We start from the raw sequence: 25,250 nt of genomic DNA, 5'->3' as shown, positions 1-25,250 counted from the left end.
ACTTTAACGAAAAACCACATTTTTACACTAAAAAGTCAATCCTGGTACTATTCACTTTACCCTTTATTTTGTCCTTATCATTAAAACTCAAAGTTTTCAAGCCCTTTTCATTAGTTTTCCTAAAAAATAAAGCACGTACCTTGCGTTTCACTTCCTTAATTTTGACTGAAATTCTTATGCAAATGCTCTACCTTTATATATATCATTATTATTAAATTAATATTTTGCTTATCGTGTATCGGGCTACTCACGTGTATATTCGAACTAACATGTTATCTTAACAGGTACTTATCAGATTACTCAATAACGATCCGATTCGTTATTGGATCAACCCGATAGCCTATTAATTTCATGTCGGATTAACATATCGTGTCATAAATTGCCAAACTCACGTGTTATTCACACGGTAATGTAGTGACACGATCGACTTCAAAAGAATAATACTTACTACTCAAGTTGGTGACCCAATGATATTGATCAATAAGAATTTAACACGTAGTTTATAAAAAAAAAATTGCAAACCCACCCAAATTACACGCCGTTAAGTCGTTAACCTTTTAGCTTCTAAGTTACGCGTGCCGCTCACACTGAAATGATCAGAGGGTTTTGACTTTCTTTTCTTGAAAGCCAGCTGCACCAATTGGTCATCGATGGATACCAGCAGCACCGCCCGTGGAACCGCCATCGTAGCCTCTTTGTCTTCACCGTGCCGCTCAAACGGCTGGAAGTACGAGGTGTTTCTGAGCTTTAGAGGCGACGACACATGCACTAACCACACAGACAACCTCTCCTTTGCGTTACGCTATGCCGAAATCCACACGCTCATAGACTACTAGCTCAGAAGAGGGGAAAACATACAGAGTGAACTTGACCGATAAATCGAAGGGTCCATAATCGCCATCGTCGTCTTCTCCAAGGGGTACGCGGAGTCCCAGTGGTGCTTGAGGGAGCTGGCCAAGATCATGAGGTGCCGAGAAGATCAAGAGGGCAAAATAGTCTATCCAATATTCTATGCCGTCGAGAGGAAACAAAGTGGTGGTTTTGGGGAAGTTCGGAAGCATGAAAGCGATGAAAATCCAAACGAACAAGCAGCAGAGAAGGATCTTAAGGCTTCGTTCCGGCGGACGGGTATATTTCCTTCTTTAACTCCTTTTTACAATTTTTTTATGCTCAAATTTACTCACTTTACTCAAATCTTCTTTGCTCAGAAAATATCTGGTCATAATGAATGACGCATTTAGTTCATCTGAATCTTGAAGTTGCCTGATCAGTCTTATTTTTGTAAAATTTTGAAATTTAATTGCCCGGCGTGAAGGGTTGTTTATTGAGGAAATTGTTAAGGACATCAGATGACTACTGAAAACAACAGACTTAAAACAAGCCAAGTGCTCGGTTGGAATGGATTTTCTTGTGCAATAGTTCAGCACTGAATGCTTAGCTGTTGGAGATTTGCTTGATCTTCAAATAATTGCAATTTGTGGTATGTGCAGTATAGGTGAAACAACACTTGCGAGAGCTATGTGTAGCGAATATCATCATTGCTTTAGTGGTCAATGTTACCTTGAAAAGGTGAGGAGTAAAAAAGAAAAGTATCGTTGCTCTGCAAGAACAACTTCTTCGAGATGTTTTGAAACGGCTGGACATTAATGTGAGCAGTGTTGCCCAAGAACCAAAGAGATAGAGAAAAGACTTGGAAGCATGAAGGTGCTTGTCGTCGTTCTGGCATAGATGATGCTGGCCAATTAGATGAATTGGCGATAAAACATGAATCGACTACGTTTGTTAAGATTCAGCCCACCCAAATCTGCAGAAGCCTTAAGTGCTCAACCTCATTTGGATCTTCATCCCTTTCATGCTTCCAATATGCATTTCCAATAATACCACTATTTCCTCAAAGGGTCGACGTCGTACAATATTGGATAGACTATTTTCCCCTCTTGATCTTCTTGGCACCTCATGATCTTGGCCAGCTCCCTCAGGCACCATCCAGACTCCATGTACCTCTTTGAGAAGACAGACGACGGCCCTTTTATTTCTTGGTCAAGTTCACTCTGTATGTTTTCCCCTCTTCTGAGCTGGTAGTCTATGAGCGTGTGGATTCCGGCATTGTGTACCGCAATGGAGAGGTGGTCAGTGAAGGTAGTGCGTGTGTCGTCGCCTCTAAAGCCCAGAAACACCTCTTACTTCCAGGGGTTTGAGCGGCACGATGAAGACGAAGAGGCTGCGATGGCGGTTCCACGGGCGGTGCTGCTGGTATCCATCGATAATTAGTACTAGTGTTGAGAGACTAAAGGAAGTGCAGCAGGCTGTGCGGCTTGGCTTTCAGATAGCCAAAGTCAAGTCAAATGTCATCGCCTAAGTATTATAGAGAAACGAAATGCGTGGAGGGATATGAATATACATGTATATGGCATTGCATATATTTATGACAAAATATGGTAACACTTACTTTTTTACGTGTGACGTAAAATATATGAAATACTTACATTGCCTTACTTGTTTGTTTACACATTTTGTGAAATTTATATTGACATGGTACTATCAGTATTTGTCACTATCTGCTTGACAACATATGATTATGCGTTTCAATCAACGCTTAGGTTAGACTTTATCATGAATTCACAAAGGAGTGAGAATGAGGATCAACTAGCCCGCTTAGTTTATTTGATTCATTATATTCATTTGATTCATTAGTAAATACCGGAAAATCAAGAATCAACATAACGTATACATGGCTCCCCATATCGAAGAAAGAAAAAACATTGCACGTACTTAAAAGTAATTACACTCACAAATAACTGACTAATCAGAGCCAGACGTCATTAACCAGTAATGGGATTGTAATCCTTTCAATATTCAAATCAATTAACAAGCTCATAAGATGAGTTCAGGTTTAGGGTACCTCATCAGATGAGTGATGGCTAGCTTAGCTCCGTCTGCAACGTCAATAGTGTCGTCATCAGTGCATGTCTTCATCAGGCAGTATTCATGGTATAGTTTGATATCGTCACCAGACTAAATTTTTGGTACACGCTGATTGTGCACCTTCTTAAATTTTATAAATAAATGATCCATTTCCAGAATTCACACTTCTCCATCAGACAAATCCCATTTTGTGATATCCACTCCTGTTTTCTTCACCTTAATTTGATGATCATCCACTGCTCCATAAAATTTTGCTTGTACAAGAACCACGTCGTCCGCCTTTTAGATTGAGCTTCTTGTTTTGAAAAATGTCCCACCCAAAGGTAACATTCATAGGAAGCAGTTACAGTGGCCACAATTGACCAAATCAGAAAATGAGTTCGCTGGGTATGGTTAACAACACGAATGCATAGAGGCCCAGTACACTCAAAGTGGTACGCAGAATAAACTATGCAAATAGCCACCTCCTATATAAACATCAGTCCTTTGCGGCACTTCAAATTTGACAACTTTATGCTCGTTCGCGACACAGGCCAACCAGTAAGGAATATCATTTCCCGAGAGAAAAAGCTGGCCGAATGCGTTCATATTGGAAGAAGTATGTCAACTAGGGCTAGGTTGTATGTCCACTGTACAAAGTTGTTAACCTAGTTTTAGGGTGATAGTGTGATGTATCGTGTAGAGTGGCTAGTTTCTGCCACCTTCAGCATGGGTATCACCATTTGTCTCTTGTTGTCAGTCCCCTTAATTCAAGGGATGTGTATCTTACTTGTTTTGTTAGCTTTAGGCGTAAATCAATGAGGGGTAGGAAGTCTTGTTTCTTACCTCTAGCACATATATATTGGCTGTCTCTTGTACTTTGTTCTTTTATGATGAATATACAATTCATAAAATACAATATGGTATTAGAGCAGTGACCCTAACCGGCCTATCTCTGTGGATTTTCTTGAGAGTTTTGTGAGCTTCTTCTTGTCCTTCAAACATGGCTAAAGAGAGCTTAGTGAATTTGGAATGAGACAGCTACCATGTTGCTCCATCATCACCACATTCAGATGTTGATATCAACCCAAATCAACAACTTAGTTCTGTCTTGCTAAATGAGTTTAACTACCTTCCATGGGGGAGAGCAGTTACTCTTGCTCTGGGAGGACGATCAAAGCTTGGTTATGTCAATGGTGTTATCCCAATGCATGAGATTACCTCACCGGATTATGATGCTTGGCTATGTAAAGATCAGTTGGTTATGTCGTGGTTACTCAATTCCATGAATCGCAAGATTGCATAAATGTTCAGCTATGCTGAATCCTCCATGACTATTTGGAAAAATCTTAAGGAAATGTATGGAAATTAGAACAATGCGGCTTGTGTGTTTCAGTTGAAAAAGGATATTGCTGGCTTGCAACATGAAGGAAAGCCATTTGTGCAACATCTTGAAAAGTTGACCTCTACGTGGAACGAGTTGAATGTGTATCGACCATACTCCATCGACATTGCTGTGCTAATTAAGAGAGCCGAGGAAGACAATATATTCCAACTCCTAGCAAGCCTGAGCCCTGAATTCGAAGATCTTTGAAGCCATATCCTCATGAATCCCGACCTTCCTTTTTTTTCAAGTGTGTGTGCCATGATTCAAAGAGAAAAGGTTCAAAGGAAGGTCATGACCTTGGAAGTAAAGGAAAATATACTAGAAGCTAGGGCTTATTTCTCTAACCACAAACTTGATGAGGAGAGGGGCTACAAAGGAAAGAAAACTGGCTTAAAATATAGCCATTGTGATGCTGGTGGGCACTCAAGAGACCGATGCTGGATTCTTCATCCAGAGCTAAAACCAAAGTTTCCTAGGGATAAAAAGGGTGTCTTTAAAGGTTCGTACAACCCTTCTTACAAGGCAAATCATGTTGCCACAACTTCTTCCAAGGGAGCACTGAAGTTCACCACTAATCCAGCCGCACTGATCAACTAGTTTGTTGCGTTTCTTCACAAGAAACAAGGTATTGGAGATTGTGAATGACCACCAAATTAGTGTGACAACAATCAAACTGCACTACTAAGACAGTTTGCTGGCTTCCTGGCTGGAAATGAAGGCATGGTACAACGGGACATCCCATGTATCTTACACTCTTTCTCAACTGCTCTCAACATTGGTAATGTGCATGATTATTGGATTATAGATTCTAGAGCCACTGATCATATGACTAACAAGTCTACAAACTTGCATAATTTTGAAAAACTTTCAATTCCATCTCAAGTGTCAGTTGCCAATGGCAAAAATGTTGTGGTTGTAGGAAAAGGGAAAACGCATTTGATCTCAAGTGATGTCAAGTCTGAGGCTTTTTATGTTCCTTCATTCCCTTTTCAACTTTTATTTGTTGGCAAAATCACAAACTCATTAAATTGTCTAGCTATTTTCTCTTAAAAAAATGTGATTTTTCAAGATGTAGTCACCAAGAAGACGATTGGTGAATGATTTTTCTTAAATGGTTTCTACTATCTTTCCAAGCATATTCAAGTTCCCAAGGTTTTTCAAGTCACTTCAAGCTTAGCTCAAGAACAACTTTGGCACCAAAGACTAACACATCCTACTGAAAAAGTGCTATCCACCCTGTTCCCAAACCTATGCAAAGTTTCAAGTCCTTGTGATGTTTGTCACTTCTCCAAGTTTACTAGATTACCATTTACTCCCTCTTTGTCTAGGGCTAGTAATCATTTTGAAATCGTGCATTCCAATGTTGGGGACCAATCCTATAGTCTTTTGATGGATACAAATATTTTATAACCTTTGTGGATGATTTCACAAGGATCACTTGGTTGTACCTTTTGAAATTTAAAAGTGAAGTGATGGAAGTTTTTCAAGATTTTCATAGACTTGTAACCACACAATTTGCTTCAAAAATTCATGCTTTATGATCAGATAATGGCACCGAATATATGTCCCATAACATGTCACACTACTTGAGCACGCATGGTATATTACACCAAACAAGTTGTGTTGGAACACCCTAACAAAATGGGGTGGCCAAGAGGAAGAATAGAGATTTACTTGAGAAGACTAGAGCTCTTATGTTTCACATGAATGTGCCCATGAAATTTTGGTCCCAATGAGTTCTTATTGTGGCATATCTAATCAATTGATTGCCAAGTAAAGTGTTGAATTTTAAATCACCTTATGAGATCTTGAAAAGTCTTTGAGTGTACATGCTTTGTTCACATTCAAGCACAAAATCGTGACAAGCTAGACCCAAGGGCTGCCAAATGTGTCTTTCTAGGTTATTCATCCACCCAAAAAGGTTACAAGTGCTACAATCCAACAACTTAAAAAAAGGTTGTTTCAAGGGACGTTAAATTTGAAGAACATGTCCCTTACTTCCTACAATCACTGGATTACTCTAGACAGGGGGAGCATTTTCTAGATTTATTTCCAATTTCATATCCAAATGGAGAAGATACAACATGCATTCCTAGTGATCATGTGCCTGATGATGTTAATCTTCACTCGGTGGCACATGTTGAAGATGAAACCTCTTTTTCATCAGAGACTCAACCTGCACCCTTCAGTAATCCTTCCAACCAAGATATTGTTCAGTTACCTACAACTCAATCTCCTCCAGTTAGTCGCAATCTTGCCCGTGAGAGGAAACTTCCATCCAAGTTGCATAATTATGTGACCTACACTGCCAGGTATCCCATGACTGCTGTTATTGATTATAGCAAATTCTCACCTTCTTTTGCCACATTCCTAAGTGTCATTAATGAGGCTCGCGAACCACAAAGTTTTCAAGAAACCAATCTTCACAGTGAATGGAGAATTGCTATGGCAGAAGAGCTTCAAGCTCTCCATGAAAATAACAGACCATAGTGAAACTTCCAAAAGGGAAAAAGGCAGTAGGAAGTAATTGGGTGTACAAAACTAAGTTTCATTCAGATGTCACGATTGAAAGGAATAAGGCTCACTTGGTTGCTCGAGGTTTTACACAAACCTATGGGGTTGATTATAAGGAGACATTTGCTTCCGTGGCAAAAATGAACATTGTTACGGTGTTGTTGTCAGTTGCAATTAACAATGCATGGCCTCTTTTTCAAATGGATGTTAAAAATGTTTTTCTTCATGGTGAACTTGAAGAAGAGGTTTACATGAAGCTTCCCCAGGTCATCCTCAATCAAACAACCTAGAAATGGTGTGCAAACTTCTTAAATCCATTTATGGTCTCAAGCAAAGTCCAAGTGCATAGTATTCCGAGCTCAGTTATGTTCTAGAAAGGGTTGGCTTATGTCGAAGTACTTCGAATTCCTCCCTATTTGTTTGCTCTAGCTCAGCGGGTAAACTCGTTGTGCTCATTTATGTTGACGATCTAATTATGATAGGTGATAATATGTTAGAGATTAATGCTCTTAAACAGTATCTCAACAAGAAGTTTGCTATCAAGGATCTTGGCACTCTCAAATACTTTCTGGGCATTGAGATGGCACACTCACACAAGGGTTTCTTCCTCAACCAACGCAAGTATGTTATGGATCTTCTTCACGAAGCAAAAATGACAGATTGTAAGCCTGCTCGCACCCCCTTGGATAGCAACTTAAAGCTGAAAACTCAAGGTGATCCTATTCCCAATTTAAGCTACTATCAAAGAATGGTTGGCAAACTCATTTATCTGACTATCACACGTCCTGATATATCATATGTCGTTAGTCTTGTTAGCCAATTTATGCACTATCCAAGCATGGATCATTTGAAGATTGTTCATCATGTGCTTCGTTATCTTAAAGGTTCCATTGGTAGAGGAATTCTTATGCACAACAATAGTCACACTCACATCTCAGGCTATACCGATGCTGATCGGGTAGGAAATTCCCTCGATCGCAAGTCCACCACTGGGTTTTGTATGTTTATGGGAGGCAACCTAGTCACCTGGAAAAGCAAGAAACAAAGTATTGTTCTGCATGTGGCATATGCTATAGAGGTTGGACGCTACGTTACTTGTTTGGGGAATAAACAAACTTTTGCTCCTGTTCTTCTATCTTTATTTCCATATGAGTAACTTTTCCTTCTGCAAATATATTTTTATGACCCTTGATTTCCTGTACCCCAAGCATTTCGACGGCTGGATATGCATGCTCAGAATATGATTCACTACTTATAGTTTGTGTTCAGATCCTATCCGATAGAAGACAAAAAATAATCAGTTTGCAATATATAAGGTTTGACAACATTCGATATCAAGAAAAAAACCAACTTATGAGCATTATTTATGGTTTGATACAGACTCCTAAAATGAGTTGTTTATAACACAAAACAAGGCCGAGAAGAACTTATAGTGGCTCGTATCAAAAATGAGAATTAAGCCACACCCCCTTATTAGCTGAATTACCAGTGGAAGAAATTTAAATCAGTAGTACATACCAAAAGAGAAACGTTGAGCACGTCTGACACCAATTGCAGTTCATTCATTTTACTTGACAATCAATGCCAGACGCTTCAGGATTTTGGCATTATATTTCTACGCATGGGTTTCATGCTACCAACTCCGCCCATGTCTTACATGGCCGGTCCCAAGCCCGGATAAAGGAGGAGGGGGAGGGCGTCAGGTAGTCGACAGCCGGCACTCCATGATCACGTCGAATCCTTATGAAAATGAATCCAGAACAAAATCGCGCTAAAGCTAGGGCGTCACCCGTAAGTGACGCGCTGTGTGGCCCGAGCACAGTGATAAGTGAGCAAGGGTCGCTGTATCTCCATCGGCACCCGGATGCAGTGTTAAATGAGCAAGGGGGCCATAGAAACTTCTTTTCGAACGACTCCACTCAAAATTGTTTGGGAGCATATGCTCCTATCAACTTTACCCGGGACACACAAAAGAAGTACTTTGATCATATTAGACGGGGGAGGGTGAAGAAGCTAGGACAGAAGGGTAGAGTTCAAGAGAGCAAAATGCGTTTAGGAACGTGGAATATAGGAACCTTAACGGGAAAATCTATGGAAGTAGTGGAAGTTATGGTGAGGAGAAGGATAAATATTATGTGCCTACAAGAAACTAAGTGGGTTGGTAGTAAGGCAAAGGATCTAGAAAACTCAGGGTTTAAACTTTGGTATTCGGGCACAAATAGAACGAGAAACGGTGTTGGCATCATCGTGGACAAGACCTTGGTACAAGATGTTGTAGATGTCAAGAGGGTAGGAGATAGAATCATGGCAGTCAAGATTGTAATAGGACAAAAACTTATCAATGTGATTAGTGCGTACGCACCTCAAGTAGGGTTGGATACGAGTTCGAAGGAGAAATTTTGGGAAGATCTTGGAGACTTGGTGCAAGGAATTGCTCAGACGGAGAAGTTATTTATAGGAGGAGATTTAAATGGACACGTGGGCAGGGAGACAGGCAACTATGGAGGTTTTCATGGTGGCCATGGTTTTGGGGAGAGAAACGAGGATGGGGAAGCTATCTTGGATTTTGCAATGGCATATGATCTCTTCTTAGCCAACACCTTCTTTAAGAAGAGAGAAGAACATGTGATCACCTACAAGAGTGGGTCGTCAAAAACACAAATAGATTTTCTTCTAATGAGGAAAGGGGATCGTATAACTTGTAAGGATTGCAAAGTTATACCAGGAGAGAGCGTGGCTAATCAACATCGCTTGTTGGTGATGGATGTACATATCAAAAGAGTAAGACAAAAGAACAAGACTTGGAAGTGCCCAAGGACTAGATGGTGGAATCTAAAAGAAAAAAAACAAGTCATTTTCAAAGAGAAGGTAATCACCCAATGTGTGTGGGATAGAGAGGGGGAAGCTAGCCAAATGTGGGATTCCATGGCTAGTTGTATCCGAAAAGTAGCAAAAGAGGTATTAGGAGAGTCCAAGGGCTTTGCCCCACACCAAAAGGAATCTTGGTGGTGGAATGAGGAGGTATAAACAAAGGTGAAGGCTAAGAAGGAATGCTGTAAAGCCTTATACAAGGAGAGGACCGATGAAAATGGTGAAAGGTATAGAAAAGCGAAGCAAGAGGCGAAGAAAGCTGTCAGAGAAGCTAAGTTAGCGGCTTACGACGATATGTATAAACGACTAGATACCAAAGAAGGAGAGTTGGATATCTATAAACTATCTAGAGCAAGGGAAAAGAAGACAAGGGACTTAAACCAAGTGAGGTGCATCAAGGATGAGGATGGAAAGGTTCTTGCTACAGAGAACGCGGTTAAAGACAGATGGAGATGTTATTTTCATAATCTTTTCAATGAAGGACATGAAATGAGTGCTTCTTTAGGGGAGTTGAGTAACTCAGAAGAGTGTAGAAACTACTCTTTTTATCGTCGAATCCGGAAGGAAGAAGTGGTTGTAGCTTTGAAGAAGATGAAGCATAAAAAAGCAATAGGCCCAGGCAATATACCAATCGAAGTGTGGAAACTTTTGGGAGAGACAGGTATAACATGGCTCACTGACCTTTTCAATAGGATTTTGAAAACGAAGAAGATGCCAGATGAGTGGCGAACGAGCACTTTGGTGCCTATCTACAAGAATAAGGGCGACGTACAAAATTGCATGAACTATAGGGGTATTAAGCTAATGAGTCATACAATGAAGCTCTGGGAGAGAGTCATTGAGCATAGATTGAGGCAAGAGACACGGGTTTCGGACAACCAATTTGGGTTCATGCCAGGGCGCTCAACCATGGAGGCAATTTATCTCTTACGAAGATTGATGGAAAGATATAGAGATGGGAAAAAGGATTTACACATGGTCTTTATAGATTTGGAAAAAGCGTATGATAGGGTCCCAAGAGACATTCTTTGGAGGATTTTAGAGAAGAAAGGAGTACGAGTAGCATATATCCAAGCTATAAAGGATATGTATGAAGGAGCAAAGACTGCCGTAAGAATTCATAAAGGACAAACCGAAAGCTTTCCCATAACTGTAGGATTACATCAAGGCTCATCCTTAAGTCCTTACCTTTTTGCGTTGGTAATGGATGAGTTAACAGGACATATTCAAGATGATATTCCTTGGTGTATGCTTTTCGCAGACGATATAGTGTTGATAGATGAAACTCAGGAAGGGGTAAATGCAAAGCTTAACCTTTGGAGAGAAGTGTTGGAATCTAAAGGTCTTCGCCTAAGCCGATCAAAGACAGAATATATGGAGTGCAAGTTCAGTGCAAATGGAGGCCAAAACGAGTTAGGGGTGAAGATCGGAGATAAAGAAATACCAAAGAGCGACCGTTTTCGTTACCTAGGATCTATCTTGCAAAAGAACGGAGAATTAGATGGAGATCTCAACCATAGAATACAAGCTGGATGGATGAAGTGGAAGAGTGCATCCGGCGTGTTGTGTGACCGCCGTATGCCACTGAAGCTCAAGGGAAAATTTTATAGGACGGCAATAAGGCCGGCGATGCTGTATGGCACAGAATGTTGGGCGGTGAAACATCAACACGTACACAAAATGGGTGTAGCGGAGATGAGGATGCTTCGTTGGATGTGTGGGCACACGAGAAAGGATAAGATTAGGAATGAGGATATCCGGGGTAAAGTAGGAGTAGCCGAAATTGAAGGAAAGATGAGAGAAAATCGGTTACGGTGGTTTGGACATGTGCAAAGAAGGCCTACTGACGCTCCGATTAGAAGATGCGACTATGGGACAGAGGTTCAGGGCCGAAGGGGTAGAGGAAGACCTAGGAAAACTTTGGAAGAGACTCTAAGAAAAGACTTAGAGTACTTGGATCTAACGAAGGACATGACACAGGATCGAGCACAATGGCGTTCTAAGATTCATATAGCCGATCCCACTCAGTGACTTGGATTTTCCAAGTCTCCAACCGAGAAGTTTTCCTCACTCGGGAAATTAAGGGAACACTACCCCAACCTACATGCTCCACTCAGAAAGCTTCAACATACAAGCTTCAACAAAAGAAAATTCAAAGAACTTAGCGAAGAAGGCTTTGGTGTATTTAACACAATACGTTGAAATGAAGGAAAGCTTATTTATTGATATCCCCGATAAGCTACAAATATGTACATATGCATGAGTCAAAATAAACACACAAGAGGGAGCCTTCACAAAGGTTGCTTAGGAGAAGTCTTAGCAGTCGGTAGAGCCCCAGAAAGAGAAGGCACCGGAGGGGGATCATTTGGAGCCTCAGTATTGGACAGAACCCTAGAAGGAGGAGGCATCAGAGGTTGATCATTCGGAGCTTCATTATGCGGTACAGCCCCAGAAGACGAAGGCAATAAATGCCTTTGGAACAAACCCACAAATCTCTGATGATCAAGTAAAACCTGACCATCAGTTTCCTTCATCTGGTCAAGCTTCCTCTTCATGTTTGTAGCATAGTCATGTGCGAGCCGGTGCAACTGTTTATTCTCATGCTTGAGCCCCCTAATCTCCTGTTTGAGACTCATCACTTCAGCCGCCAATGACTCAACTTGGCGGGTTCGAGCAAATAGGCGTTGGGCCATATTAGACACAGAACCTGCACACTGAACACTGAGAGCCAGCGAATCCTTAACAGCTAACTCATCAGACCGTTTGGAAAGTAGTCTGTTATCTTTGGGAGTGAGAAGGTTCCTGGCCACCACCGCAGCGGTCATATCATTCTTCATCATGGAATCCCCAACGGTAAGAGGACCAGTAAGGGAGACGAAGGATGGGCGCCATATGTTGTCTGGAGAAGGCGGGGCTGCCTCTTCAACAAGGTTCAAGTCAAAACGACGGTCGGAGGGGCCAGACATTTTCAAAGGTGTTGAAGAGAGAAGAGGTCGGACAAATCAAGATCTTAGAAGTGCAAGAATGAAGCTTCTACTGGTGGAGATTCAAGTGTGCTTTGGAACTTAATGCCAGCCCCTATAAAAATCTGCACTCGACGGAGCTTCAGAAATCGAAGAGGCGCCTGCTCAGAAATCGAAGAGGCGTTTGCTTTCTCAAAAGTTGGGCTGCTTAGAGATCACGAGGGTTGATCTCAGAAATCGAAGAGGCGTTTGCTTTCTCAAAAGTTGGGCTGCTCAAAGACCACGAAGGCCGATCTCAGAAATCGAAGAGGCGCTCGCTTTCTCAAAAGCTGGGCTCCCCAGAGACCACGAGGGCCGATCTCAGAAATCGAAGAGGCACCTACTTTTCCAGCCTTGTCAGCACCTGTCACACGCACACTCAGCTTTGCAGAAATTATGGGCATTCTGTCGAAGACTTTTGGGGAAGTAGAAAACACATGAATCTTACTGTTCAATCACCCACTTCCCACACACAACAATAGCTCACGGGTACCACAGATAACTTTGCCAAAGTTCTCTGCCAAAGTTGAGCACGTGAAGCTTGCAGCTCCCACTACATCACTCTGACCAAGAAGGGTAAAAGAATAGCAAAAAAACAACACTAACAAAGTTTAGACCCATAAATTTTGAAGGTCTAGCTACCATATTATTACCCACAAGGGTAAAGGAACAGTACCACTGCTGGATAATTGGAAAGTCCCTGTGTGTCAACCTCTGTGCTTCGTGGCAAGGTAGACTAGCAAACATGCCCAACCTTTACTCACATTCGAGAAAACACTCCCAATAAGATTGCTTGCTCCAAAATCGAAGAGGCACCGTCCTCCAAATCTCGAGAGCCAGACTCCCAACATGACTACTTTCTTAAAAATCGAAGAGAGGGTAAAGGAACAGTACCATTGCTGGATAATTGGAAAGTCCCTGTGTGTCAACCTCTGTGCTTCGTGGCAAGGTAGACTAGCAAACATGCCCAACCTTTACTCACATTCGAGAAAACACTCCCAACAAGATTGCTTGCTCCAAAATCGAAGAGGCACCGCTCTCCGAATCTCGAGAGCCAGACTCCCAACATGATTACTTTCTCAAAAATCGAAAAGACACTGCTTCCCGAATCTTCGAGAGCCAGACCCCCAGCATGATTGCTTTCTCAAAAATCGATGAGGCATCGTTCTCCGAATCAATCGAAGAGGCGCTCGCTTTCTCAAAAGCTGGGCTGCTCAGAGACCACGAGGACCGATCTCAGAAATCGAAGAGGCACCTACTTTTCTAGCCTTGTCAGCACCTGTCACACGCAACAATAGCTCATGGGTACCACAGATAACTTTGCCAAAGTTCTCTGCCAAAGTTGAGCACGTGAAGCTTGCAGCTCCCACTACATCGCTCTGACCAAGAAAGGTAAAAGAATAGCAAAGAAACAGCACTAACAAAGTTTAGACACATAAATTTTGAAGGTCTAGCTACCATATTATTACCCATAAGGGTAAAGGAACAGTACCACTGCTGGATAATTGGAAAGTCCCTGTGTGTCAACCTCTGTGCTTCGTGGCAAGGTAGACTAGCAAACATGCCCAACCTCTACTCACATTCGAGAAAACACTCCCAATAAGATTGCTTGCTCCAAAATCGAAGAGGCACCGTCCTCCGAATCTCGAGAGCCAGACTCCCAACATGACTACTTTCTCAAAAGCGAAGAGAGGGTAAAGGAACAGTACCATTGCTCGAGACAACACTCCCAACAGGATTGCTTGCTCCAAAATCGAAGAGGCACCGCCCTCCGAATCTCAAGAGCCAGACTCCCAACATGATTACTTCCTCAAAAATCGAAGAGACACTGCTCTCCGAATCTCGAGAGCCAGACCCCCAGCATGATTGCTTTCTCAAAAATCGAAGAGGCATCGTTTTCCGAATCTCGAGAGCCAGATACCACAGACCACTTTTTCAAAGTGCTCTGACAGAGTTAAAACATGTGAAACTGGTAGCTCCCACTACCGTGCTATGACCAAGCAGGGTAAAGGAATATCATTACTACTTGTTGTTAGGGAGACTCCTATATATGTCGACCTCCATCCCCAACGGACAGGCAGACCTGCAAAAATGCTCAACCCTTCATCATATCTGAGAGGGCACTCCCAACGAAGCCTTTCGAAATATTCAGCTTTCTTTCCCCCCGATAATACCTCTGCAAACAAGCTATACTAGAGCAAGAATATCTCATATCATCAGGGTTAAAAGCAAGAGTATCCCATATCATGCTTTTTCCCTGTCTTTTCTTTTGGCCTTGTTTTTACCTGCAAGACAAGGAGAAAGAGAGCAATCAGTCAGCACTTGGAATCAAGCCAGGAACTGACTGCCTGGAACCCCTTACCTGATTACTTACCTGGCATTGCTCTCGAGTACTCATCTTCAACATGTTATGTTTCCAGGGAAGATTCCGCATCTGCTTGAGGAACAGATAGGGCAAGTGCGAAGGATACAAGGAAGCATGTGGAGACAAGCGTAACAGCACACGTGCCGATACATCCATTACTCTGTCAAAAGCAAAAGTATCCCATATCAGCAGGGTGGAACGTACTCTAGATTTGATGGACTTGTTTTGACCCTCAAATTCTTCAGTCGGCCTTATACTCTGGAGGAAACCAGAAAACCCTCCAGCTCAGTTCAAGAATAAGCCTGTGGAAAGTTACTTCTTCAAAAGCAAAAGTATCTCATATCATCTCTTCTTATTTTTCTTCTCTTTATCCTTCATGCTGCTGCAAGATGGGGAGAAGGTGAACAATCAGTCGGAGCTCTGATTGCTTACCTTGTCTGTCACCTCTTTCAGCAGACCCCCTAGCTCGGCGACTTGGGGGACTCCTACTACATGGTTTGTATCGCGCTTGACCAAGCCTGAAACTACAAGTAAGCTTCAAGTGAAATTGATACATTACCTTGTGCATCTCCACCAGTTAAAGATACCACCTCTGGATGGAGGAAGAGTACTTCCAGAGAAGATGCCACATCTACCTATGAGACAGATAAGGCAAGTCAAGACGACACCACACTCCGATACTTAGAAGTTTCGTGATTACGAGATCATTCTCCCACAATATTTCCTAATGTCATTTGTACTAAATCATTCACTTGTACTCACTAAAGGAGAGCTTGAACCTATGTACTTGTGTAAACCCTTCACAATTAATGAGAACTCTTCTATTCCGTGGACGTAGCCAATCTGGGTGAACCACGTACATCTTGTGTTTGCTTTCCTATCTCTATCCATTTATATACTTATCCACACTAATGACCGGAGCAATCTAGCGAAGATCACAAAAAGCGACCGTTTTCGCTACCTAGGATCTATCTTGCAAGAGAACGGAGAATTAGATGGAGATCTCAACCATAGAATACGAGCTGGATGGATGAAGTGTAAGAGTGCATCCGGCGTGTTGTGTGACCGTCGTAGGCCACTGAAGCTCAAGAGAAAATTTTATAGGACGGCAATAAGGCCAGCGATGTTTTATGGCACAGAATGTTGGGCGGTGAAGCATCAACACGTACACAAAATGGGTGTAGCGGAGATGAGGATGCTTCGTGGGATGTGTGGGCACACGAGAAAGGATAAAATTGGGAATGAGGATATCCGAGGTAAAGTAGGAGTAGCCGAAATTGTAGGAAAGATGAGAGAAAATCGGCTCCGGTGATTTGGACATGTGCAAAGAAGGCCGACTGACGCTCCGGTTCGAAGATGTGACTACGGGACAGAGGTTCAGGGCCGAAGGGGTAGAGGAAGACCTAGGAAAACTTTGGAAGAGACTCTAAGAAAAGACTTAGAGTACTTGGATCTAACGGAGGACATGACACAAAACCGAGCGCAATGGCGTTCTAGGATTCATATAGCCGACCCCACTTAGTGGGAAAAGGCTTTGTTGTTGTTGTTGTTGTTGTTGTATGGGTTTCATGCTACCAAGATTCCATGTTATTCATCGTCATCTACTTTCAGAGGCTGCTATGTTTTAAGAAGGTAGGTGCAAAGATATAGTCATTATCACTGTCACATCATTTTCATTTTTTTCACTAGGATGAAACCTTATCCGCTAAATTTGATTGTCTAAGGCTCCAAGGATTGTGCATTATTTGTTATCTGTAGTTCATAGTACAACCTTATATCCAGTATTCATAAATACAAAGTCAATGTAGAAAAGAAACAGAAAGGATGTCTATACGCATCACGTACCTGTGAACAATACTGCAACAAAAAAATTGCCCCAACGATGAACCACCAATCTTTGCAGTGCTGACCTGTTTGTCCACAAGAACTAACAGCATGGTGAATTTGCACGATCCTGGACGTCCCAAGGGCAAAGTTTTTACATACATTTCATTTCTTCATAGGTAACTAAGGTCGGTCCTCCTTCAGAATTCCAGACACTTAAATAGTACGACTGCATTTGTATAGGGTTGGTCATGTACAGTGCTTACATCAACGTGTGCATAATTAAAAAAGAAAAGACAAGAAACGAAATTCATGTAACCGTCCTAGCAATGCAAGCATATTACACCAACCCATACATTAAGAATATTTTCTAAAGTAGACAATAAGAGAAAAAGGTGCCGACATGATGCAATCATCCTGCTTTCATTTTGGTATAGATTGTCCCTTCAAGCTGATTAGTACTTAGCAATATAGACCTTCAACCAGGTTACAACATTGAACCTGAGGCCTTTCAGCCTATATCTGGATTCTCTAGGATGCATAAACCAGTAAGCACATTAGGTCATAAACAACCATAAATTTAAAGAAAGCTAGATAGAAGGATAGTAACAAATTAAAGGATTAAAAAGAACCTAGACCATAACGGATATATAATGTACATGACTTCATTGACATTTGGTGAAAGGATTGAAACAACCTCCAATTGATCAAGCTAATAAATTTTATTGCTAATGATGGAAGATTTAAACATACAGATTATAGAGAGGTGACTGAACTAAATGGAACCATATCTTCGGGTTCCTGGACAGAAAGGTTTGCACATATTACATATACTCAGTAGTAAATTACAATGAGTGATGGTAATTTCTACTCCTGATGCTTCCCCTTGTACAAACATCTTTTAGTGTTCGTAAGCAGGAAACTTTGCCTGAGAAGGTTCAAGCATGTCCAATAAAAGGTAAGCCATACCTCCAACTCCTTCAAACAAGGAGTAGGGGCTATCGCCTCTATGCATCTCACCCTGCAATATAAGCTTGTGAGATCTATCGAGTAGGAAACAAGCAAAAGCTTTGGCTCTGTATAAGAACACTACATTTCCTGTCAGTTGGTAGAGCGAGAGGAACACATATGCATTTCCACTAATGCCATGGCAAATCCCCACTTGCTTTAGCAGTCCACGTTTCCAGACAACCTCTGCCGCATCAGCAGCTGCTTCCAGAAATTCTTTATCTCCAAAAACCTGGGATTTACCATATCTTTAATAGTAGACAGACTAAAAGAGGAGACACAATACAAGTCGACAGTGAATAATTTGAAGATTCGGACAATTAAAGCCGCTTGCTCATGTCAGCGTGAGGTTTATAATGCAACTTCTATGGAAGAATGACACAAATTCTATACTTCCATCACACAATGTGTGCTTTAAGGAGAAGTTTCTTTGGGAAAAAACTTCGAATATAGCTCATTAATGTTAATGAAATGTATTCACGGTCAATACTAATAAACAGTGTTCGATAAATGTCTAGAGAACAAATTATAAAAGAATCTTAAACGTTTAAATCCAAAACCAGTTTGAACAAGAAATCCACATGAAATTTATTAGCAAACAATTGAAAAGAAGCCCATGAAATTCTATACATGAAAAGAGCATTCAAATTCTTACCTTAGCAGCTTTGGCAAGTGTGAGGGCAATCCCAGGAGCCCCATGACACCAGTGTACTAGAACATCTCGATGTCTATCTTCTTCGCTAGCAGGGTAGTTACCACTAGGAAAACGATTGTTAATCATGTACTTGAGAGTGCCCTTGACATCTTCAACCTCATCAGGCTTCAATTCCATGTCCATCAAAACATGCATAATCCCTGCCAATCCATGTGCAGCCCCCCAATACTTCTCCCCATACCACTCAAACATCAATGGACATCTTCCTCCCTTACCCAATGCTCGACCGTTCTTGATAATTTCATCCACAACAGCCCTCTGCACACACAAATCCAAAATACAAGCCGGCCATACACCCATTAATAAATTAATGCACTACATACATACACACACAATTTGAACTTTTTTTCTTCGTTTGAGCGATATTTTAATCTAATCCAAACTACGGGAGGGGATTTCCAACTTAGGTGCAAAGGGTAGTACACCGCTCTCGCCAACTTCGACTTTGCTAATAGTGTACTTAACCAAAAGGACTAAAATTTAAACTCAATTGGGTTCAATAAAAGTTATAAAACTATTGCTAATAGTGTACTTACCATGTAAGCTGAAGAAATTGTACCATCCCCCAAATGTTTGTTCAGAAATAAGCAAGCCCACAAAAACCCAACTTTCCCATACAACAATTCATCAGGGAGACTTCTGGAAAGCTTAATCTCCCTAAATTGTGCCAAATAATAACTCAGAGAAGCAGAGTCGCCGCAGTGCTTCGCCGCAACCGCGCCAAGAGCACAAACACCCGCCCTCCCGCACATAAATGTGACAACATCCCTCGAACCCAGAGAGGCAGAGTCGCAGGCCTTGACGATCTGAGCACAGAGAGTGATATCGTTCGCGTCGCCGGTGACTTGGTACGATTTGAAGAGGAGAAAGGCGGTGCCCAGAGCGCCGGAATAGAGAGTGAAGTCGTGAAGGCTTTGTGCGGCGGCGGCTCCGGCCCACGTCTCTGTAAGGATGGTTTGTTTGAGGTCCGAGGCCGCGCGTTTGAGAAGGTGTGAGAGAGATGGGCAGGGCGTGGAGAGGAGGTTCATGAGCGAGTCATTTCCGTGTTCTGCTTGTGGAGGTGATGGGGTTGGTGCTTCGGCTACCATGTCTGGCATTATATTTGGGAAGAATCGGTCTGCCATTGTCGAGTGCGACTGCTGAGTGCTGAGCTTGTTGGGTGGAAAGTTTACTGAGGAAGAGTAGATCAGGAAGGTGAAGCAGCGTCTGAAAGCGCAAGCGGATACGGATAGCTGTGCTTATTACACGTCGAAGGCGGCGGGGTAAAACGTGTCATAACATACTGTAAAGACACTCGAAAAACTTATTTTCACTTATATTTAGATCATCTCCCAACCTTAGCTCAAAAATTATTTTTCTGCTTCAACATTTTTAGCTTAAAATTTTAACTTTAGATTATTAAAGAATGAATTTGTTTGGATCTGATTTTACACTATCGATCTGGTGGCGTTGAAATCTTTAAATAACTCCAAGACTAAATAGATTTTTCTTGATATTACTGTTAATTTTAATCATGGTAATTATCTTAAGAGAGATCTTTTGAGTCTGAGGAGATCGGGAAAGATCAAATGGGAGTAATACTGTGCGAGAGTTGTGAAAGCTTGTGATGTCATGCCTTTTTGCTTGGATAAAGGATTAAACTAATTGTATTTGATTTGAAAAGCATGCAGCATGTGATGACTTGATTGACTCACATTCAAACTCAGTGGGTTTGTGATTTTCCATTTGAATTAATGGAGATAAGCATGCATCTGAGACAGTAACAAGCCCACGTGGCTTCTTGTTATCAACCTAGAGTTTCGTTTGAGATAAAATACATCTCATCAAGCACATGGCCTTATCATGAAATATTATTTGGTTTTATGCATGCACAGAATAAAGTCGTAAACATTGGAAGAGATGAGCGACCAGATGATGGGTTGAGTGAAGGATTATAATTGAATTGCGACTCTTTACAGAGTTACATGGATGTATATGCGCATATAACTTGGGAGATGGAGTTTTGGTTGGGAAAAAACACGTCATCCAATGGGTTTACAGCCAATATAAATACAAAGTCGTAGGCAACATCCAGGGGACCTCCAATTCAACACACAAAACTGTCTTATGTAAACTCTCTCAACAACTTTGAGATTTTTTTTATTTTCTTTTTCGCTGACACATCTTCAGTTGGCATAAATAGCACTGTGGAGGCAACTGGTGATATCTTCAGTTGGCATAAACAGCACTATCGCTGCAGAATTAGCCGATCCTGCAGCATTTTCAGTTGGTATAAACAGCATTGCGTCAAGGCCGACTGGTTACCTATCCAAGTCTCGGTCAAGAAGGATTTTCAAATCCTTGTTGGCCAAGGTCATCTCATCAGCCTTCTCGGCGAAGTGAGGTGTTACGAGTTACTACATTCGGCACATTGGAAGCTGAATTTGATATTGAACTTCGCTAAGTTAGCAACCTTGTCTTTAGGCTTTAGGATTCGAAGGCCAAGACAAGTTCCTTCCTCGGCCGCAGTCGCAAGATCAAGAAGTCAGCAGCGCACCCAACACGACATCAACATATTTTACTCATCAACCGAGCTCGGCCAACGAGTTGGCTGATAGGAGCATATTTATGCGACTTAGTTAGCTTGTTCTTGTGCATTTATGTTGTTATTTCTTAGTTAATTTACTATTTCAAGCTATTTTCGTGTGTTTGTAGGCTAAAGTGGCAAGAAAAGGCATTTTGGTGCCTTTTGGTGCAGTTTTGGATTGAATTGGAGTGCATGCATGGGGAGCAAGTTGGATGGACGTTTTTGGTGCTTAAATGAGGTTAGAAACATGCTACAAATCTGGAGTGCAAGTTGCAAGAATGGTTGGTGAACTCATTTAATCTGCCAGATTTGAGTTGTTGGTGAACTCATTTAACCTACCAGATTTGAGTTGTTGGTGTACTCACCTAACCTACCTAAATTGAATGGAATGTGCACTCACCTAACTCACCTAATTCATACTTTCCCTATAACTAGCCGTACATTTCATTAGGAAGAGGCATCAATTATTCACCATTCTACACATCCATTCACTCCCATACACAATTCCAACCATTCTCCTTTCCTTGCCGCAGCCCCATTCAACCTTTACACATCTCTTACCCCTGCAATCAGCCATAAACATACATAGTCACTTGTGCCGCAGCAAGGTGGGGGAAGAAGAAGGGCTTTTGACACTTCAAGCTTGAGGATTGAAGCGTTTTAGGTGTACTTCGTTCTTGTTTTCAATGTCTACTTTATTATTCCCTTATTTTGTTGTAACTATGAGTGGCTAAACCCCTACTTAACTAGGGGGAAGTTCAAAGCCATGAACATCCTTGAGATATGAATTGATTTCTTCCAATTGTGATTTGATAGGATGTGAATGCAATTCAATTAACTGTTTTCTTCAAAACTGATTCTTGTATGTTGATTAAGGATGCATACTTAGTTTTCATGCATGAATTTGATGCTAGAATATAAATGAGTTTCACCTAATCGTTACAAATTTATATTCATGAGTAGTGAAGGTTGCTGGTCATAATCGCATTAATTGAATTCTTAGCAAACGTATCATGCATTCATAGTTACGAATGTCTTGTCAACACTTATGATTTTCATGGAATGTAATGATCTCTGATTGTATCTCTATTATGCATTCATGTAGGGGACATTTGGAGAATGATTTGGGTTGTCGCATGTATTCATCCAATTTAATGAGTAAAGGAAAATCTGAGGGTTAATTAGTGCATCACGGTTAATCTGGGGTGTTGCGCTTCATAATTTATTGAAAATCAATTGGAAATCGATTCATGTACAAGTGTGTCATGTGTGAAGAATGGACCTCTAGCTAATCCATCAACCATCTTATTTCCCAAAATTCGTTTTACAATCTGTTTAGTTTTACAATTTGTTTGTTTGTTTCAAATTCATCAAAACCAAATCCCCATTTAATTTAGAGTGTCAATAAGTTAGAATCTGTCTTAGTTTGTGGTTTTAAGCTGTTTTGAGTCATTCTAGTTAGTTTTGAGTCTTTTCAGTTTGTTTAAGTCCTTTGAGTCTAGTTAAGTGTTTTCAAGCTTAGTTTTGTGTATTAAAGTCAGATTAGCAATCCCTCATAATTCCCGGTTTAGAACGATCCATACTTATCCATACTACAATTGTCAACAAGAGGGTTTAATTTGTGTGTTAAGTTAATTTTCGCATCATTGGCACACCCCATATACAACCGAAGGACGTAGTTAGCTCATAGATTACTCGGCATCCGCGCCATTTAGGCTTGGTAGTTTTTAGGGTCACCAGAACTTAAGCTATTTTTTTTAAATTAGGTAAAATATCGTAAATTAATTTTATGAACATTTTAATCTAAAAATATTGAAATTCCGATAAATATTGAAAAATCACATATAAAAGGTGTTTGTACCATACTTGACGAATCCCGAAACTACTGAGCACCGGTCAACGTTATACAGTTAAGGACCCAGAAGAGTTTCCCTCCAACCAGGAGGCCAATCACAGTGCGACACGTGTTAACATCAGAAGCCAATCACAATACGACACGTGTCAATGTTAGAATGAAACTAGAAACTCTCTTCTATAAATAGAGATCATTCTCTCATAATATTTCCTAATGTCATTTATACTAAATCATTCACTAGTACTCACTAAAGGAGAGCTTGAACCTATTTACTTGTGTAAACCTTTCACAATTAATGAGAACTCCTCTACTCCGTGGACGTAGCCAATCTGGGTGAACCACATACATCTTGTGTTTGCTTCCCTGTCTTTATCCATTTACATACTTATCCACACTAGTGACCGAAGGTCACAAACTTAACACTTTCTGTTGTAACAAAGTCCTCACTGATTTTGTGCATCAACATTTGGCGCCGTCTGGGGGAATGACACTTATTCCCACTATTTTCAGCTTTGCCAAGCTGGTTTCCACCATTCGTACACTCTTTTTTGACCAACATCCCTTTCTAACATGGGGAGCGAAGGAAGCCACAACACACAAAATGACAACCCTCTTGCACCTAGTGTGAAACAGCGAAAGAAAGAAGGAAAGAGGGTTGCTCTTCAAGCTAAAGTCGATGAGCTAGAAGATTAGAATAACAAGATAGCAATGAAGAATGAGGTCTTCCAGGAGCAGTATGAGAAGCTCTTTGAGACGCTCCAAGAAACTAGGTGTACTTAAACACGCGAGCTCGTTGCCCCTGTGGACATCAACCATCATTTGGGTGCCTCCCAACATAGAGGGTCACCTCCCTTCGACATGGGTATCCCTAATGAGGATCGAGTTAATCATCAAAACATTGATCAACATGAGACTTCTTTCAGCCCAGATGCTTCGCCCCTAAGTAAAAGAAGTTAAGGAAGACACCTCCTTACAGAAGGGTTGGAAGGATCGAAAGTCGTTTATCGTGACTGTCGAGACTTCTTAAAGCAACGTTGAGACAATCTCATCCATATAAGCTCGAAGATCAATGACCCAAGGGTTTCTGAAAGACTCGGTCCCTTTCCACGACCCAGACCAGCTGCCAATCTAGGGAAGGAATGACAGGTCCCAAAGGAACATGAAGGTACAAGGGACTCTGAGGTATTCCGACAGACTCGCCCTAGAAGTCAGTACGGCGAGTCCAAGAAAAAACCACACACCCATGCTCAAACTTTCCTACTTCCAAGAGGTGATGGAGACTTACGAAAGAAAATTCCAGTGGTACATAACTCTACTCATGACCCCATTGTCCTACAGCTCCTTGAAGAAGTAAACAAGTTGAAGGCCGAACGTCAGGCCGAGATACCTAACTGAAACCAACCCAGGCCTGACCCTCTCACAAGAAGGATCATCGACACCCCCTTCAAGCAAAGACAAAACAAAAGCTTGGTTTACAGCTATATACTGGAAGGGATGACCCAATTGAACACCTTAACCTCTTTGAGTCCACCATGACATATCGGATGCACACCGACGAAGAGCGATGTTTTCTCTTCCCCTCCACCATCTCTGGCGGAGCTCTAAACTGGTATTGTCGTCTTCCACCTGAGACAGCAGACTCATTTGAGGAATTGAGGAAATTGTTTATCTCTCAACACATCTTCCAGACCGATCACTTGCATTTTGCAGATGACTTGTACACTATTCGCCAGAAGCCGGACGAGTCACTACGAGAGTATACAGGTCGTTTCAGCCATGAGTATTCTCGCTGTGCTGAGGCAGATGATAAGACCACACTCAAGGCCTTCAAGGCAGGCCTACATGATTGTTTCTTCAAGTACATGATCAATGCCAACACTTGGAAGACTTACTCTGAGGTGATAGCACAAGTTTACAACCACGCCTCCGCTGAAGCAAGGACATACCAAGGGAACCCCCATATGGTTAACCCCTATCAACAAATGGGAAGTGGAAGTCAAGTTCTACCAAGTGAAGAGGAATTGGCCATTCAGACACCCATTACATCATCTCCTGCCTCATTTAGCTACTCACTAAGTCATAAAACGTATCTGTTTCTTGGTAAGAGGAATGATTTTTACTCTCAGCAAGCCTATTACAACAAGAGGGATAAAAGTTCGTATCAAGATAACCAAGGGTGAACGTACCGTCGACTATTATGACTATGGGGCCAAGCCTCACTCTTTCAAAGTGAAGGACT

At 41.5% G+C, this 25,250-nt stretch overlaps 2 protein-coding genes and 1 long non-coding RNA gene across 3 annotated transcripts; 2 read left to right on the top strand and 1 right to left on the bottom strand.

The window, feature by feature from the left end:
- Positions 1-688: 688 nt before the first annotated feature.
- LOC126634659 (uncharacterized) lies at positions 689-2,495 on the top strand. The gene is made up of 2 exons (XR_007627414.1): positions 689-1,128; positions 1,491-2,495. It is a non-coding gene; the product is annotated as an uncharacterized LOC126634659 (long non-coding RNA).
- A 4,450-nt stretch (positions 2,496-6,945) lies between these two features.
- On the top strand, positions 6,946-7,961 carry LOC126633957 (uncharacterized mitochondrial protein AtMg00810-like). Its single transcript, XM_050304469.1, has 2 exons — positions 6,946-7,071; positions 7,323-7,961. The coding sequence occupies exons 1-2, from the start codon at positions 6,946-6,948 to the stop codon at positions 7,959-7,961; spliced, it is 765 nt and encodes a 254-aa protein (XP_050160426.1).
- Positions 7,962-17,570: 9,609 nt separating this feature from the next.
- LOC126634656 (lanC-like protein GCL2) lies at positions 17,571-19,827 on the bottom strand. The gene is made up of 3 exons (XM_050305191.1): positions 19,127-19,827; positions 18,531-18,848; positions 17,571-18,107 (listed from the first exon to the last, which is right to left on the bottom strand). The coding sequence occupies exons 1-3, from the start codon at positions 19,712-19,714 to the stop codon at positions 17,769-17,771; spliced, it is 1,245 nt and encodes a 414-aa protein (XP_050161148.1). The 5' UTR covers positions 19,715-19,827; the 3' UTR covers positions 17,571-17,768.
- Positions 19,828-25,250: the final 5,423 nt, after the last annotated feature.

Source organism: Malus sylvestris, chromosome 9 (assembly GCF_916048215.2).
Source record: "Malus sylvestris chromosome 9, drMalSylv7.2, whole genome shotgun sequence".
Classification (NCBI taxonomy): Eukaryota; Viridiplantae; Streptophyta; class Magnoliopsida; order Rosales; family Rosaceae; genus Malus; species Malus sylvestris.
The sequence above is the reverse complement of the archived record's forward strand: the minus strand, read 5'-3'. Positions and strand labels throughout refer to the sequence as shown.

Excerpts from the sequence above, each read along its gene's own strand:
- LOC126633957 (XM_050304469.1), top strand. The coding sequence starts at position 6,946 with ATGAACATTGTTACGGTGTTGTTGTCAGTTGCAATTAACAATGCATGG. Across the intron at positions 7,072-7,322 it reads TTTACATGAAGCTTCCCCAG|TATCTCAACAAGAAGTTTGC; the intron begins GTCATCCTCAAT and ends GCTCTTAAACAG.
- LOC126634656 (XM_050305191.1), bottom strand. The coding sequence starts at position 19,714 with ATGGCAGACCGATTCTTCCCAAATATAATGCCAGACATGGTAGCCGAA. Across the intron at positions 18,849-19,126 it reads CAATTTCTTCAGCTTACATG|AGGGCTGTTGTGGATGAAAT; the intron begins GTAAGTACACTA and ends TTGTGTGTGCAG. Across the intron at positions 18,108-18,530 it reads CACTTGCCAAAGCTGCTAAG|GTTTTTGGAGATAAAGAATT; the intron begins GTAAGAATTTGA and ends GGTAAATCCCAG.